The 17,864-nt window shown below is 35.4% G+C and overlaps 1 protein-coding gene across 5 annotated transcripts in view; it reads right to left on the bottom strand.

Moving 5' to 3' along the window:
• LOC115228412 (GTPase-activating Rap/Ran-GAP domain-like protein 3) overlaps nucleotides 1-17,864 on the bottom strand; it is a 1,278,929-nt gene that overhangs the window by 222,246 nt on the left and 1,038,819 nt on the right. The window contains exon 1 of one of the 5 annotated variants that reach the window (XM_029798998.2): nucleotides 15,533-15,933. The exons of the other annotated variants lie outside the window; for them this stretch is intronic. Within the exon in view, the coding sequence (XP_029654858.1) occupies nucleotides 15,533-15,828 (296 nt within the window). The 5' untranslated portion in view covers nucleotides 15,829-15,933. Of the gene's footprint in view, nucleotides 1-15,532; nucleotides 15,934-17,864 lie in introns of those variants that run through there. 5 annotated transcript variants of the gene reach the window in all.

Below are 17,864 nucleotides of genomic sequence, written 5' to 3'. Positions count from 1 at the left end.
CTCAGAATTTGAAATGCCGCTAAACATCTTTTCCGGCGTGCTAATGATTCTGTCAGGCCATCGCCTTAATTCTTACGTTTATTAAGAAACAATATTCGCAACAATCGTTAGAACGTTGTTAGAACGGGTCGGTATAATCGTTAGAACGTCAGACACAATGTCTTACTGTATTTAGTTCCGGTATTTTACATTCTGATTTTCAAATCCAGCCGAGGTCAATTATACCTTTTATCATTTCGAGGACGACGAAATAAAGTTAATTACTAAGGTTAATATAATTGACTATTTTACTCCTCATCCTTAACTTTGAGGCATTAAAAAGCAACAACATCAAATCAATATGAACAATACAAAGATAATGGCGGTTACATGTCAAAGATTGATAAAGATTCCAAATGATGTTTATCCTGTCTCAACGGACCAAGCTCACCTATAACCCGATTACCAACAAACAGGATAAGAATCATAATATATCCTGACCCTATACTCGCTCCGATCAAACATACCCAATTTTAAGTTAAGAGAAATAAAAAGAAACAAAAAAAAATCGTTAGATGCCACTGTTTTTGTCTCGTTTGTTTACTTGTTTAACAACTTAAGAATCTGCTACAGCATCTCAGAAACTACTGATGCTAGGAAGTGTCCAATTTCATTTTAATTCTAATTAATGATTACTAATGATTACAAAATATAATTATTGCAATTATTACTAATGATCACAAACTATAAAGTTATTGATTTTTATAGTTTTGTTTTCCGGGGTTCTTTTTTTGTCTTTACGGTTTCAAGTTATTTGTATGCACGAAACACTAGATGTTATAGAAATACCCTCTCATTCACAGTTTCATTGCAGTAACACCTATGCCAGATATTAATAGGTTTAATAATTGGTTGTGCAAAAAAAAAAAAAAAAAAAGAAAAAAAATCCATTCAAGTTCTGATCACATATTATTTAATTGGTTTCAGTCATTGGATTGGGGACACCACCTTCAAGGCTTTCAATATCGACAATATCGGCCCCAGAAATTATTCGTCTCATTCATATTTTATCGATCTTCATTTATCGAATGGCCAACTTACTGCTTGTCATAAAAAGATGCTGTGCCGATTCACACCGGTACACAAACACACACGTACATATATGTGTATGTACTCATACATAAATACATACACATATGTATTTATGTATACATAAACTCGCATATATATGGACAGGTTTTCGTACAGTTACGTCTACTACCAAATTTACCCCACGAAACATTGGCCAATCTGCAGTTTAGTAGAAAGACACCTACCCAAGTTACCGAACAAATAGATCGAACCTGGAAACATATGGTTATGAAGCTAACTTCTTAAACACTCAGCTATACCTGCATCATCTACAGAGAGCGTTTTCTTTCTTCTAATCTATAAACCCTTTGATTAATAGTTCGGCTATATATATATATATATATATATATATATATATATATGTGTGTGTGTGTGTGTGTGTGTGTGTGTGTGTTGTGTGTGTGTGTGTGTGGTGTGTGTGTGTGTGTGTGTGCGTGCGTGCGTGTGTGTATGTGTGTGTTAATAAGATTAACACAAGGCATTCATTTTGGGATCAATTCTATTGTGGAATAAATTGTTTGGTTAATATATATATACTTTTTTTAACAGTGTTACTTGAAGTAAATAAAGCTAAAAATAATAGTATGTAGAATATCGGTTAAAAAAAAAAAATCCAAAAAGCTATTGGAGGAAAAAATTCGAATACTATCCGCGAGATTCGAACTCATATCTCCTGTGAACTTGACAGATGTGCTACCATTATATCAGAGCAAAACTCCGAGTTTCTTTTAATTCATTTTAGAAACTTTGCTCCTATCATAAAATGCTAATGATGTAAGCAACATACCCTCTCGTTCGTATAAGCAAAGCTTCTGAAATAGATGACAAAATTTCCAAGTAGTGCATCTATCATGTTCACTGAAAATGAGGGTTCGAGTTCTGAAGGCAACCTTCGATTTCTCTTTTCTATCCAAGTGGTTTTTAAGCCCAATATTTTGTACGCTATTATAGCTTTATTTATTTGGGATTCTACCGTCAAAAACGATTTATTTTATATCTCACGACGTTTTTAAAAATCTTATAAGGTTAATAATGAGTCAAATTACTTTTGATTGTATAACAAGTTGTTTACCAAACGAACTATTTTGTGTTATTTTCATTGTTATAGCAATAGCAAACGAATGATTGTGATTGGTGTTAATATTCCTATGGTTGTCTATTTTGTTGTCTAGTCATAGATCAGTGCTGATTGAGCAGCCAAACGTCTGACTAAAGTCATTCAAACCGTGACCGTCCCGGTCTGCCTCTTCCTCGCTGCAGACATAGTGTGGAACTCATCTGACTGCACTTGTTTGAATTTACCAGACTCAACCACGCATAGCATTGTAACGTTCGAGTGATTAGTACGACAACACACTCAAGTGCGCACAGAATTGGTCAATGAAAGGTGCTACACGTCCGACCCGTGTATATCCATGTTAGGATGTCCATAGGAACGTTTCATTAATAAGTCCTTGCTTAAACCTCCAATATTATCCTACAAAACACTTAAAAATAATCTCGGACTACTTTATCCAAAATGGTTTTGCTCTTGTTTTATTTTTATTTCTATGACAGGTGCATGGAATTTGGACGAGATTTGGTTGCTATTTCTAGCAGATCGAACGGCTACGTAAACGTTTCCTCATTGGTAGGGAGTTTCCTCAGCTCACTAGTAAGTGGTAATGGAGCTAGTGGCTTGTGAGCACTGACGCGTCACAGAAACCAGATTTTCTTTTTATTCGTTTTTGTTACTGCATTGGTAATATAATAAAATGTTATCAATTTTTTCTTGTCCTTCGTTAACTAGTCAGGTTTATTCTTGTAAGAACAAATCGATGTATGAATAGAATAGGTGGGAAGCTATTGTATAAAGAATTAGAATAACTAAAGACTGAATTATTTGCACTTAAAATATTATAAATTAACCGTAAGAGCAAGTTAAATTAATTAGCGTACAAGAAACATAATACTTGAGAAAATAACAATGGAAGCTAAAAAGAGAAAGAAAGAACGACGCCTTTTATTACTTAAATCAGAAGTGATCTGTACGGTACAGTGAAAGCTATCACCAAATAGTTAAGGGATTTGAGAGTAGACGTAGTTAAGTCAGTAGAGGTTTTAGCTAAGAGTACCGTAAATCCTCGTGTATAATCCACATTTGTTTCCCAAAATTTAAAGGTCAAATTCCCTAGTGCGTACTATATACGAGGTTTCAAATGAAAATTATTTTCTAAGCAATGTCCGAGTCTCTATTTTCTGTCTGGCAATGTTTATTCAGACGCATTTTGTGATGTCAAGCGCGAAAATACCTTAAGCTAAGCCTGAAAGCAATGAAGTCATAAAAGAATCATCCATAACTTGCAGTAAGCAACATTTATTAAACTTTATTACTGTTATTTCTTTATTTTCTGAAAACAAAATGTACAAAAAAGCTACACGTTTGCATTATGTTATATATACAGTAATAATAAAGGACGTTACCGTATACATTTTTACAAACCAAGGACGTTATATAGACCTCCTTGACTCAAGTTAGAGAAGGGGTGCGTATTATACACAAGGTTTAGGTTTTTCAGAGGCACAGCCCTTTAAAAATCCCCTGCGTATTATACTCAAGGGCGGACTATACTCGAGGATTTATGGTATTGCTTTGACAAGACAGAATAACTAAGAGATTATGGAATGTTTAGAGACTACAAGAAAACGAACAATTGTTCCACATCAGCTATTGATAATATCCAAAATTATTAACAGAAGTTAAGAATTTAATCTCTCTCCAGAAAACCAATCAAGTCTTGCAATGTAAGGAGGAAGTTTTACCCACACGACATGCTCAGTTGACGGATTTGGATTGGAATATCCTGCTTCCGAAGTAAGAAAGCTCCAATTAAGAAAAGAACACCAGCTAATCACTTTCTTAACACTTTCGATAACAATCTGTCTGTGAACGCCTGTTTCCATGCAAAGCTTCCTCTTTTAAATTGTCTATATTTAAATTTAAATCTTCTGTTATACGTACGGACCCCTTTATTAAACTACTTCAAACATCCACTTGATAATGGTGGAATTTGTAATTTTAATTCTAAATCTTGAATATGTTATGAAATGCCTGAAATATTGGGATGTATGTTTCAATGATTAAAACTTATACCAGACATTCCATTTTACACTGAAATGTTTGGTTAGGTACATATTGATCAGAATAGCTACGAGTTAGTAGTCAGACAGGTACGAAGTAAGTTGTAGTTGGTACAGAAGATCAAGTATTAATACATAAATGCATATATATTCTGCTGAATGTAAAATATAAACGAAAGAAAAATCGTAAAACTGGAAAAAAACTTTTCAAAATTTCTTGCAAAATTTATAACATGCAGTGCATACGAAAAATAATTAAGGAAAGGTTACGATGGATGTAGTTTTGCAAAAAAAAAAAAATGTTATGTTACTGGAAGCAATTCAGTAGAGAATATTATCGTCTCCTGCTAAGCAGACGAATCAGTAATGAAAGATGGTTGATGAAAGCTGAAATACATTAAGGGCATGAAAGATGTATACATGGAGAACAGAAGCAAGAACAGTGTAAACAAGAGTAAATAGCTGAGAACTAAATAAGAGATATCAAGGAAGATCACTGTCAAAACTAGTAGTAAAATGGTAATGGAACAGACGCTGAAAATGTCTCCTTTTTTTTCTTTTTCTTAAGTTTCGGTCTGGAGATTCGGTTCTGCCTATAACTTTATCAGGCTATCCAAGAACGGTAAAATGGTTGATGCAGATAGTGTTTTAATTGCTCAGCATCAGAAACATGAAATTCATGTTGATGAAGAAGAGATCAAAAGGAAGGAAATGAACATATGCTCCACGCGTAACAATACATTAATTAATTAATTAATTAATTTCTTATTATATAATCCAGAATTAGTGTCTAAACTTTCTATGAAACACTTTTAGAGCAATAACTCCTTGAGCAGTCACGGGCTACCTGCGGTCCGCGGAACTTTCTCAATGGCATGCCTAACGAAAATTGCTTTGAAATTTTTTTTGTAGTGTTGCCCGCCTGGTGATGAGCATTATCTCATACAATCCACTTCTCGAAAAAGGCTGCCCATGCTTTTCCTAGAGAGAGATCACATAAGTCTGTCAACAGACAGACTTTCATTGTATTTTCTTAAATAATACACCTACTCTATTAACCAATATATGAGTACCAGTTGTTTTTTGACTCATGGATATTTAGACCCCATATATATGTATATATATACAAAACACACACACATTAGAGAAATCCGTCATTCCTATGCTCGCTAGCGTATTATGTCATTCCTTTTATATACGTATTGTCGAATAGACAGCATCGGTTAATTAATTCCATATTTCTATAGATATAAAAGAATTCTGATGAACAAAGTATGATTGTTATGCCCCAAAGCTGAATAACTGACAATCTTTTACGTGTCAGATTTACTTCTTATCTTTAGAATTACAAAACCCAAAATAAACTAGGAGAAAAAAAAAACAAGAACAAAGAATATATTCTAAAATATTCAGACTAAATGAATACAGAGTTAATTTTACTGGAAGAAAAATAATTGATAGAATCTAGAAAAGAAACCACAAAAGTGTTCAGAAGAAATAAATCATAAGCGATTTAAAGAGTGGAGAGAGTCAGCAGGAAGAGCAAAAACGTCGGCCGTATTGTTTACAAGCCTTCACAGGTCGGAGATGTCAATGCAGTTGATGTTCAGTTTAAATTTCTGTCGGTTGATATTTACGAGAAAACCTTAGGCAAATAGAAATTCTCAGAAGAGATAAAAAAAATAGCAAAAAAAAAATGTCATCAGTGGCTTAGCTGGCACATGTATTCTTGGGAAATCTGTTGCGTAATTATCATGTAGAAAAAACAACGGCTTTGTACGAATTTAAACATGAAGGAAGGCATGTCAAACGTGTGCAGACTACATAAGAGAGCTGACGAAACAATCCATCATTTTCTGTTTGTGTGTAAAATACTTGTTATAGATGATTTTGTTAAAAGTTATGACAGCCGTTTGAGGTAAAACTGATGAAAAATGATGTCCTCTACAGAAATCATGGTTGTGTCACATCACAATACTAAGGTAGAACTATTTCACTTCAATTGGCCCAGCTGTCTTTAACATCATGCCGAAATACATAAGGGAAGAAGAAGATATAATATTCAAACGGTTCCTGAACGAATATTTGCAACAAATTCCAAATAAACCACGTACATCCGGATATATCTTAGCAAACAATAACTCTTTATTCGAATGAATTATTCTGTCTATTCCAGGTGGTGCTCTTAAGTTAGTCATGACTTTGGCTAATTCTGGCTGAGACTTATCAAAATCTCTACATATCATATATAGGGTAGTCCCGACTATAATGAAAAATATTACCCCTGTTAGTACTACTCATTGCTGAAGGCCGTTGGATTAATTTATGTCACCCCATGGCAACAATATCTAATAATTCCCTATTGGGGGGTCTCCTTAGGCTTCTGAAAGTAAAAACGGAGTTTCACTATTATTCCAGAATATAAGAAGGTGAGCTGGCAGAATCGTTAGCACGCCTGGCGAAATACTTAGCGGCATTTCGTCCGTCTTTACGTTCTGAGTTCAAATTCCACCAAGGCCAATTTTGCCTTTCATTCTTTCAAGGTCGATAAAATAAACACCAGATAAGTACTGTGGTCGATGTAATCGACTTAATCCATACCCCACAAATTGTTGACCTTGGGTCCAACATTTGAAACCTATATTATCCAGAATATTAAGAAGACATCTTAAGCGAGAGGTGTCAGCAGTTTTAACCGACCAGTGCTGAAGATTAAAGAAAAAACAAAGAATAGATGGGATTTTTAACTAAGATATTAACAAACTCACTACCGCTGGAAGACCAGATTTAATTATAGAATATAATTCTCTCAATGCACGTATTAATTACAGATATTGCTTGGCAGTGAGAGAAAAACCATCGCGCGAAAGAAAAAAAACATAAAAAACTCAGATTAACTGAGATAGTGTAAGGAACATTTGAAAAGCATAAAAAATGGATACATGAAGAAAATTCTGACACTTTTGATTGGTTCCATTGGTACAGAAATGACTGAAGTTGACAGATAAGTGAGTAAAGTAATATGATGAAAAAAATTAAAAGCAAAATGACTGATGAAAAAATATGTGAAGATATAGAATACCGTGTTTTGTAAAAAAGGAACTGTATGGAAAATGACATTGTTAGAAATTGACTAAATATACTGAATAAGTCTATCATAAATAGTTGAATTCCTCAAATCTTCGATGGTACAGGAGTAGCTATGTGGTAAGTAGCTTGCTTACCAATCACATGGTTCCGGGTTCAGTCCCACTGCGTGGCACCTTGGGCAAGTGTCTTCTACTATAGCCTCGGGTCGACCAAAACCTTGTCAGTGGATTTGGTAGACGGAAACTGAAAGAAGCCTGTCGTATATATGTATATGTATATATATATATGTGTGTGTGTCTTTGTGCGTATGTGTTTGTCCCCCCCAACGTCGCTTGACAACCGATGCTGGTGTGTTTACGTCCCCGTAACTTAGCGGTTCGGCAAAAGAGACCGATAGAACAAGTACTAGGCTTACAAAGAATAAGTCCTGGGGTCGATTTGCTCGACTAAAAGCGGTGCTCCAGCATGGCCGCAGTCAAATCACAGAAACAAGTAAAAGAGTAAAAAAAAGAAAAAGAACACAAGGCCACTAATTCAACTGGTACTTATTTCATCGATTTCGAAAGGATGAAAGGTTAAGTCTGGCCAAGGTTTTAGTCACATTTATCTTTCACTGGTTGAGATATCTCATCTGTGCATGCCACGTCTACAGGTGATAACAGCAGTTCACAAACTGAACTGTTTGATCCTGGCCGTTGACAGTTTATTGCCTGTTCAATATGCTCAGCGTCTAGTGCTATTCGCCACTGATTCTAAAAGTTCATCTGCTGAAATAGCTCATATCCAGCGTGCTGCATTCCTTGGTTTCAACGTACATTGACTTGAATGGTTACATGTTATTTAACCTTGTGGTTCTGAACCGGGATTCATATGGTCTCTGATGGTCTATATAACCTATTTTGAGGCCCACGCAACGAAATAGTAAATTGGGGATCCACAATGGTGTTTTAAGGGACCCTGAAAAAATTTTGCTTTAGATGTATATATTGGTATGTATTGCAAGAAACAGTTAGGTTCCTTTCTCTAACATTTTACATAATTCAACCTACACAAATTAATATATGAACAACAAACTAAGAATTTTGAAAGAAATATCTTTAAACTAATTTTTAAACCTCGGAAGGCTATGGGGGTCCGTCAGAATAAAAAAAATGATAATCAAAGGGGTTTATAGATTTAAAAAATTGATGAAAACCTCTGATTTAGCTCATAGATAGAACCTTGATAAGTGCTACTAGTGTCGTCATTGCTTTTTACCCACCCGGAACGGACAATGAACTAGTCAAGCATGGAAGTGGATTTGATCGATTGATCCGATCACCACAAAATTGCTGACCTTGATCCTGAATCAAAATCCTTTGTTATTGTTGTAACTACCGTTCCGTGTGGTTTTATTTTTTTTATCTTGTACTTCTTTCAGTCACTAGACTGCGGCCAGACAGAGACACCGCCTTGAAGAATTTTTTCGGTTGAATGAAACGACACCGTACTTATTTTATTTAAAGCCTGGTGTTTATTCTATCGGCCTCTTTTGCCGAATACCAAAGTTGTGGGGACGTAAATACACTAGCACCGGTTGGCAAGCGGTATTGGGGGACAAACATAGACACAAAGACACACACACGTGTGTGTCTATATCTATCTATCTATCTATCTATCTATCTATCTATCTATCTATCTATCTATCTATCTATCTATCTATCTATCTATCTATCTATCTATCTATCTAACGATCCCTATTGATCAATTTTTTTTCCTCTCCCCCCTTTTTTTAACCCCCCTTTTTTTGTCCTCTTTCTCTCCTTTTACGATCCCTTTTGATCGAAACTCCCCCTTCCTTTTTTTTTTTTTTAAACCTTCAAAAGAAAAGCTCTACCTTGTAATTTGTTCTATCTGTGTGCAGCCCTGTGTGGCTAATAAAGAAACATATCTATCTATGATGAAGATATGACGATGATGGTGAAAAAGATGATGATGGTTTTGGTTGGTGGTGGATAATGAAAATGATGGAGAAGATGATGATGATGATGATGATTATAATGACCGCAACGATGATCCTTACAATGTCATTCGGCCACTTATAACAGGCAATGCTTTAATCGGCTGAATCAACTCCACCCACCCTCCTTTTCTCTCTCTCTCTCTCCCTCACACGCACACACCGGTATGAACTTGGTATCTAATTTAGCAATCGCACAGACAGAGATCGATTCGATAACGCATGTACCAGGCGGGATCTGAACTGTGTGCTCCGAGAAACGAAGGCAAATATTCTAATACAACATTAGGCTGCCGATGATGATAGCGCACTGTGTAATTAGATACATCACTGTATCTTATAAACTCCGAGTTCAAATCCCAACGGAATTGAACACCGCTTATTTATTCCCTCGCCCCACCATGGCGGTCGATAATTAAGAACCAGTAACTAATGCACTGGAGCAGAATCAATCGATTATATATCAAACACCACTGCCTCAAAACTCACCAAATTAGCTTTGTTTGTCCATAATAAAAGAAATTATATATCGCTCGGAAAAATCCCAGTCAGTCGGCGCCAAGCTATCGGAGAAACAGTTAAGTAAATTTCACAACAAGCATCAGTAAATAGCTTATTTAAAGGAGAAATATTGCTGTTTAAAGATAGGAAGTGGAATATATATATGTATATATGTATATAAACAAATGTAAAGGAGTGGGGGATGGAAAACAAATGAGATAGGCCAACTATAAAGTTAGAAAGTGAGATGACGAATCTAATCTAGCCAATGATAATGATAATAATAATAATATAATGATAATAATAATAATAATAATGATGATGATAATAATAATAATAATGATAATGATAATGATGATGATGATGATGATGATGATGATGATGATGATGATGATAATAATAATAATAATAATAATGATGATGATGATGATGATGATGATGATAATAATAATAATAATAATGATGATGATAATATAATAATAATAATGATAATGATGATGATGATGATGATGATAATATAATAATAATAATAATAATAATAATAATGATGATGATGATGATGATAATAATAATAATAATGATGATGATAATATAATAATAATAATAATAATGATGATGATAATAATAATAATAATGATAATAATAATAATAATAATAATAATAATAATAATAATAATAATAATGATGATGATGATGATGATGATAATAATAATAACAATAATAATAATAATAATAATAATAATAATAATAATAATAATAATAATGATAATAATAATGCATGTGACAACAAGAGGACGGCGATAAAAGCATAGCAGGAATAAAACTTATGCGATTAGCATACGGCATGGAAAAAATGGACAACCAGGAAGTAATATTAAACTCATTCATTGAGATAGGGTCATTGAAATATAGGAATGCAGATAGATAGATAGATAGATAGATAGATAGATAGATAGATAGATAGATAGATAGATAGATAGATAGATAGAGATATTAGGGAGGAAGTAATAAAGCGATAGAGGGGAAAATGGATATCACCAGAAAAAAAATATATAGATAGATAGATAGATAGATAGATAGAGATACATATTAGGGAGGAAGTAATAAAGCGATAGGGGGGAAAATGGATATCTCGAGAAAAATAGATAGATAGATAGATAGATAGATAGATAGATACATAGATAGATAGATGGAGAGATAGCAACAGATAGAGGGAAAGGAGTGATCTAAAGCGTGAGTGAGAGACAAATTGATAAAAATGCGCTGAGCAAAACAAAAAAAAGGAGAGAAAGAGGGAGAGAGGAAGGGTAGAGAAAGGGAGAGAGGGTGGAATAAAGAAATGACAGAAAGAGATAATAGAAGGAAAGGACGAATAGGTATCTGGATAGATGAACAAACTACCAAGATATCCATATAGATACAAATATACATAAGTGTATATGTATAGATATAAACACACATACACATACACACACTCTCTCACACACACATACATATACACATACATACATACATATTATATAATATATATATATATATAATATATATATATGTATATATATAAATATATATACACATGCATGTATACATATGTATACAAATGGTGAGAAAAATAATACGACACAAGAAGATATACCAGCTAAAGAGAGAGAGAGAGAGAGAGAGAGAGAGAGAGAGAGAGAGAAATAAAGTCATTCAAACATACAAATAGATCGAATGTTCGATTTATAGATTGACAGACAGACAGACAGACAGATAGACAGACGCTGTTCAACAATAAATAACTAAAGAAACAATGCGACACACACATATACAGAAAAAGAAAGAGGAAGAAAATAAAAAGAATGGTAGAGAATGTGAGAGACAGCCCCCCCCAGAAGGAAAGATTCGAATAGAATAAAGAAGGAAACAAGGAATGATAGTAAGTAAGAAAGAAAAGAAGAACGGAATAACGAGGATCAGAAGATATGTAATGATTGAGAGAGAAGGAAAATGCCTGGGGAAAGAAACACATGTGATACTTATTTGAAGAAAGAGAAACCAGAATTTAAATTAATATATTTGATATACTATTGTTTAATGTCGTTTCTGTTACTGTTTTTAAGCCAACGGTTGAGGTTTCTGTGTGTGTGAGTGTGTGTGTGTGTGTGTGTGTGTGTGCATATGTATCGACTTGTGTGTGTCTGTCTGTGTATGTGTGTTGTGTATTGTGGTATAGAACAAACCTTTGGGATTTGAGTTCGTACCTTGTTATCGTTATGCCCGTTTCTGAGCAAGGATAATAAATATATTTTATTGCCTCACTTCATTTACCTAACCGGAACGGAAACAGCATTCCGAGAAGGGTATGGGTATACGAGTACTTGAAATTGTAGTAGATATTCTACATACTTTAACCCCCCCCCCACACACACACGCACACGCACACGTACACACACACACACACACACACACACACACACACACACACACACACACACACACACACAGTATACAATGTTAAATTTAGGTATTGGTCAATATATATATATAACGACCCTCAAAGTATATATAAATTAATTTATAGATATACATTTACATACATACATACATACATACATACATACACATACACGCACACATATACCAACTGATATAATGTATATATATTGTGTATACGTATATATACTTTGAGAGTATATACACTCCATCACGCTATTTCACCCAGCGGTAAATACACAAAGCATGTATATCAAATATATATAGTTAATAATAATAATAACAACAAACAACAACAACAACAATAATAATATACATGTATATATATATATATATATATATATATTATATATATATATATATATATATATAGGGGGAGGTCATCCTATCTCAGTGCCCGTCGTCTATATATATATACACGAATCGTACATCAATGAATACATAAATAGATATGCGTGTATTATTGCATGTCTTATATATATGTGTGTTATGCCTGCGTGTTTGTTAAGAGTATGTGAGGGGGATGTCTATATGCATGGGAGGAGACATGTAGTAATAAACTAGTCACATAGTCACAGACACTGTGGTGTGACAAGTTGGGTCAATATACATATATATATATATATAATATATATATATATGTATATTGACCCAACATTGTCACACCACAGTGTCTGTGACTATGTGACTAGTTTATTGACCCCAACATTGTCACACCACAGTGTCTGTGACTATGTGACTAGTTTATTACTACATGTCTCCTCCCATGCATATAGACATCCCCCTCACATACTCTTAACAAACACGCAGGCATAACACACATATATATAAAGACATGCAATAAATACACGCATATCTATTTATGTATTCATGTGATGTACGATTCGTGTATGTGGTGAGTGCCCGCATGTTTGAACGCCCTTGATAAACTACAAGAAACAGCTGTTCGAACGAGAGCTGCCGATCGTACTTTTCCGAGGTTGATGTTTATCAATCAATCAATAACGACGGACTAGAATTCTTAATCGAAGCTCAACGGAAGAGAATAAAAAGAGAAGCAAAAAAAAAAAAACGGCTAAATATATATATTCGTTGTGTTATTTTTTCAGTGATGTAATAAAAAAAAAATATTTACGTCCGTCACTCAATGTTATAATACAAAAAAGTAAAACAAAACAACGAAAGCACCGCCACCACCACCACCACCACCACCACCACCACCACCACTTGTACTACGACGGCGGCTATCACTATCGCCGCTGTCACCAACATAAACGTAACATCAACACAAAACGCGAACCACCTGCGAGAAAAAAGTAGTTAAATCTCCATCAAACTACACCCTAATAGTGCTCTCTCCTTTCATTCTTTGAAGGAACATAAGATCATTTCGTCCAGGATACGCAATATCATGTATATAGAGATAAAGCTGGAACAGCCATGGCTGGAAGTGCTTTTTAATCATGTTCTCTATGCTATCACACACGATAAAATGGGGCTAGGCAACAAAAACAATATCAACAACAGCGATAAAATATGAAAGTCTAAAATTCAGATACGGCGATATCTTCTCTCAATATGTTTGAGATTTTCCCAGTGAAATCCAATGCTTCAACGTCACAAAAGAAATATTAAAAGTATGTAAATGAAGCGCTACTACTGCGGAACATGGAAAGAAAACTCCACCCCAGTTTAATACTGCAACAATTCTTTCTAACTTTGGCTCAAGGCCACATATTTTTGGGGGGCTGGATGAGAAGTCAAATAGTCATTCATTCTTAATCGATTTTCAGTAGTTCACTGATTGTATTTGTTTCACCGAAACCCTAAAAGTTGAAAGGTAAAGTCGACTGCGGCGGGATGGGTTTGAACTCGTGGATGGACGGATGGATGTAAAGGGACGTAACTCACTACCACTCCTTCCCAACAAATTTATGTGCTTTAGCGAGTGCTTCGTCCACTGATCTAGAAACTATATATAAAAAAAAATATAACGGGAACTTAAATTTATCAATTAACTTAACCATATCTATCTATCTATCTATCTATCTATCTATCTATCTATCTATCTATCTATCTATCTATCTATCTATCTATCTATCTATCTATCTATCTATCTATCTATCTGGCTAGCTGTCTGTCAATCCATCCATCCGTCCGTCCATCCGTCCCTCCGTCTGTCGGTCCATACATACAAACGTACGTACAAGGGCACGCAGAAGTAGACAATTAAATCTAGGTTTGTATGAGTTGCTATTCGGAGTATTTTGTTTTCAGTCCTTTGAATTCATAGCATTCCATTCTATCGAACAGTAGCGAGTAATTTCTGTCGCTTTATCGAATCCCAACCGCCTCAGCGTAACAACACCATCGCACACGCGCGCACACAAATATGCATAGATACTCGTATATGTTTATATGTATGAAATATATGTATTATAAAAGAGGCAGATATAAATAGCTATAAGACAAAGACATTATAACTGAATATAGAAAACTGAACAATGAAACAGATAGACAGATTTATATAAGTAAATAAATAGACAGACAGGCGTACTGACAAATATTGAGAAGAGAGTGAAGAAGAAAAACGGTGGGAAAAATGAAAAGAAATTTAAACAGTCATAGATAGAAATGCTTAGATAGATAAATAGATAGACAGACAGACAGATAGATAGAGAGATATAAAGATAGATACATAAAGAGAGATAGAAATGGATATAGATAGGCAGACAGATATACATACACATATGCATACATATACCATTCATACACACGTACATACACCATACATACACAACATACATACATACGTAGCTGCATGCATGCATACATACATACATACATACATACATAGATACAAATAGATAGTTAGATACAGACAGAAAGACAGAAAGACAGACAAATACATTAATAGATAGACAGACAGATAGATATGTAGACAGGTAGATAGATAGATAGATATATAGATAGATAGATAGATAGATAGATAGATAGATAGATATACAATGACAAACAAATAGACAGGCGATAGATAGATAACTGGACAGATAGACAGACAGATAAATAGATAGAGAAATAGACATACATACATACATACAGACAGACAGACACGCAGACAGATAGATAATTAGATAGATAGATATATAGACAGACACACAGACAGACAGACAGACAGACAGACAGAGAGATAGATAGATAGATAGATAGATAGATAGATAGATAGATGTTGACCTGAGGGCTCTTTTCCTATAAAATTCATTCCAGCAAAAGTGCGATATTTTCTCAGTCATTGAGGTACGTTTTCCAGATTGATGTTTCTGCTGTTGTTGTTGCTGCTGTTGTTGTGGTTGATGCTGTTGTTGTTGTTGTTGTTGATGATGATGTTGGTGATTGTGATGGTGATGGCTTTGCGGTTGCTGCTGTTGTGGCACTAAGGAAAGTTGTGGTTGTTGGTTGTGATTGTCATGGTGGTTCTTTTGTCGTAACGAGCACGACTTGGAACGGAGCCGAATGTAAAATGCGTCCATAGCAGACTAAGGTGTGAAAAAAAAAGTTGGGAAAAAACAAAAAAAAAAACAAGGAAAAATAAAGGATAGGAGTATTTGGAAATTTAGTGAGTGATAGTAGGAGATAGTGAAAAGAGAGAGGGAGTGAAAGAGAGAGAGAGGAGAGAGAAAGAGAGAGGGATAGAAAAAAGAGGGTGTGTATATGTACGAAATCAACTGAGTTAGAGAGAGAGAGAAAGAGAGAGAGAGAGAGAGAAAGAGAAAGAGAGAGGAACAGGCAAAAAGAGGGAAGCAAGAAGCAGCCCAAGAAAGAGCGAAAAGAGAAATAGAGAGAAGGATGTAAAAAAGAGACAATGGAAGAAGTGAACGAGGGGAGAGAAAGAGAGAGAGAATGAAGAAGTGAGGGAGGGGGAGTGAGAGTAGCTTTTTCGAGATGAGAAGCTGGACCGGATCTGTTGTTATAAGTACAAGCGAGACGAAGGGAGTGCACGTTCAGTTCCGATGTGGATTATATATATATAAAGTGGACTTGGCAGTAATTGTAAACTTCATCATTCTCGTGGCCGTATAATGTGAAAGCACATGTGTACGTACATGTATGTACATGTGGTGCTACATGTGGGTAAATAATAATGTATGGTAGGTAAGTCAGTGTGGAGAAGGTCTAGATATATATATATGTACGACGTGGTGCAATGCCAGCTCACGTATCTTCTGTATCGCTTTAGTTGGTATTATAAACATTGGACGGATGTTTTGCGTATGTGAGCGTATGTATGCGTGTGTACATGTGCGTGTGTATGTGCGTGTGTACATGTGCGTGTGTACATGTGCGTGTGTATGTGCGTGTGTGTGTGCACGCGAATGCGTACGGGCGCGATAGCACTAATGTAAACTATATGTAACTATCTTAAGGTTTGTATCTCTATGACAATCCACACTCACACATACACATACATACATACATACACATACACATACATACATACATACATACATACTTACTTTCATACATACATACATACATACATACATACATATGTACATACATGCATGCGTATTTATATATGTAAATATATAAGCGGGAATATATTTATATAGGTGTGTCCTTATTCAAGAGAGTGTATAAATTATCAGTGCATATGTTTGTGACCGTACATTATAATTCATTCTTTCTCTCTTTCTTCCACCGTCTGTCTATCTGTCCATCTATCTGTCTGCCTGTCTGTCTCTTTCTCCCTTTATCTCCCCCCCCCCCGCCATCTCTTTTCTGTCTTTCTGTATGGAAGATATATGCTAACCGCTTCTAAGGGGGATGCTAGTGATCCCTCTATGAATCTAATAAGAAAATTTGCTGTACGATATCCGCGGGAAATATTTATGTCAACTTTCGTGTATGTCTGTATGTGTGTGCTGGTTGGTACGTGTGTACATGTGTTTGTGTGTGTGTCTGTGTGTGTGTGTGTAGGTATGTGTGTTGGTACTTGGGTACATGTGTTTGTGTGTAGGTGTGTGTGTGTGTGTGTGTGTGTAGGTATGTGTGTTGGTACGTGGGTACATGTGTTTGTGTGTGAGTGTGTGTGTGTGTGTAGGTATGTGTGTTGGTACGTGGGTACATGTGTTTGTGTGTGAGTGTGTAGGTATGTGTGTTGGTACGTGGGTACATGTGTTTGTGTGTGAGTGTGTAGGTATGTGTGTTGGTACGTGGGTACATGTATGTGTTTGTGTGTAGGTGTGTGTGTGTGTGTGCATGTGCAATACATCTAGTGCTGCTCGGTGTGTGCGCTTATGTGCAGTTAGTGCACACGGAAATCACCAGAGTTTTACCAATTTCTCTTACTACACGCTCAGTACACGTGTTCGCCGACATGTTTACATTGGGAATTAATTAGTCATGTTCACTCCCACTTCATCATCAACTCCTCCTCCTCCTCCTCCTCCTCCCCCCTCTCCTCGAGTACCGCCACCGCTACCATCGACCACCGTCGCAACTATCAGTGCCCCACACTCACCACTACTGTCGCCATCATCACGATCATGATGATGATGATGATGAT

The sequence above is a fragment of the Octopus sinensis genome, linkage group LG2 (assembly GCF_006345805.1).
Source record: "Octopus sinensis linkage group LG2, ASM634580v1, whole genome shotgun sequence".
Lineage (NCBI taxonomy): Eukaryota > Metazoa > Mollusca > Cephalopoda > Octopoda > Octopodidae > Octopus > Octopus sinensis.
Note: the sequence above shows the minus strand (reverse complement) of the source record. Positions and strands in the feature narration are given on the sequence as shown.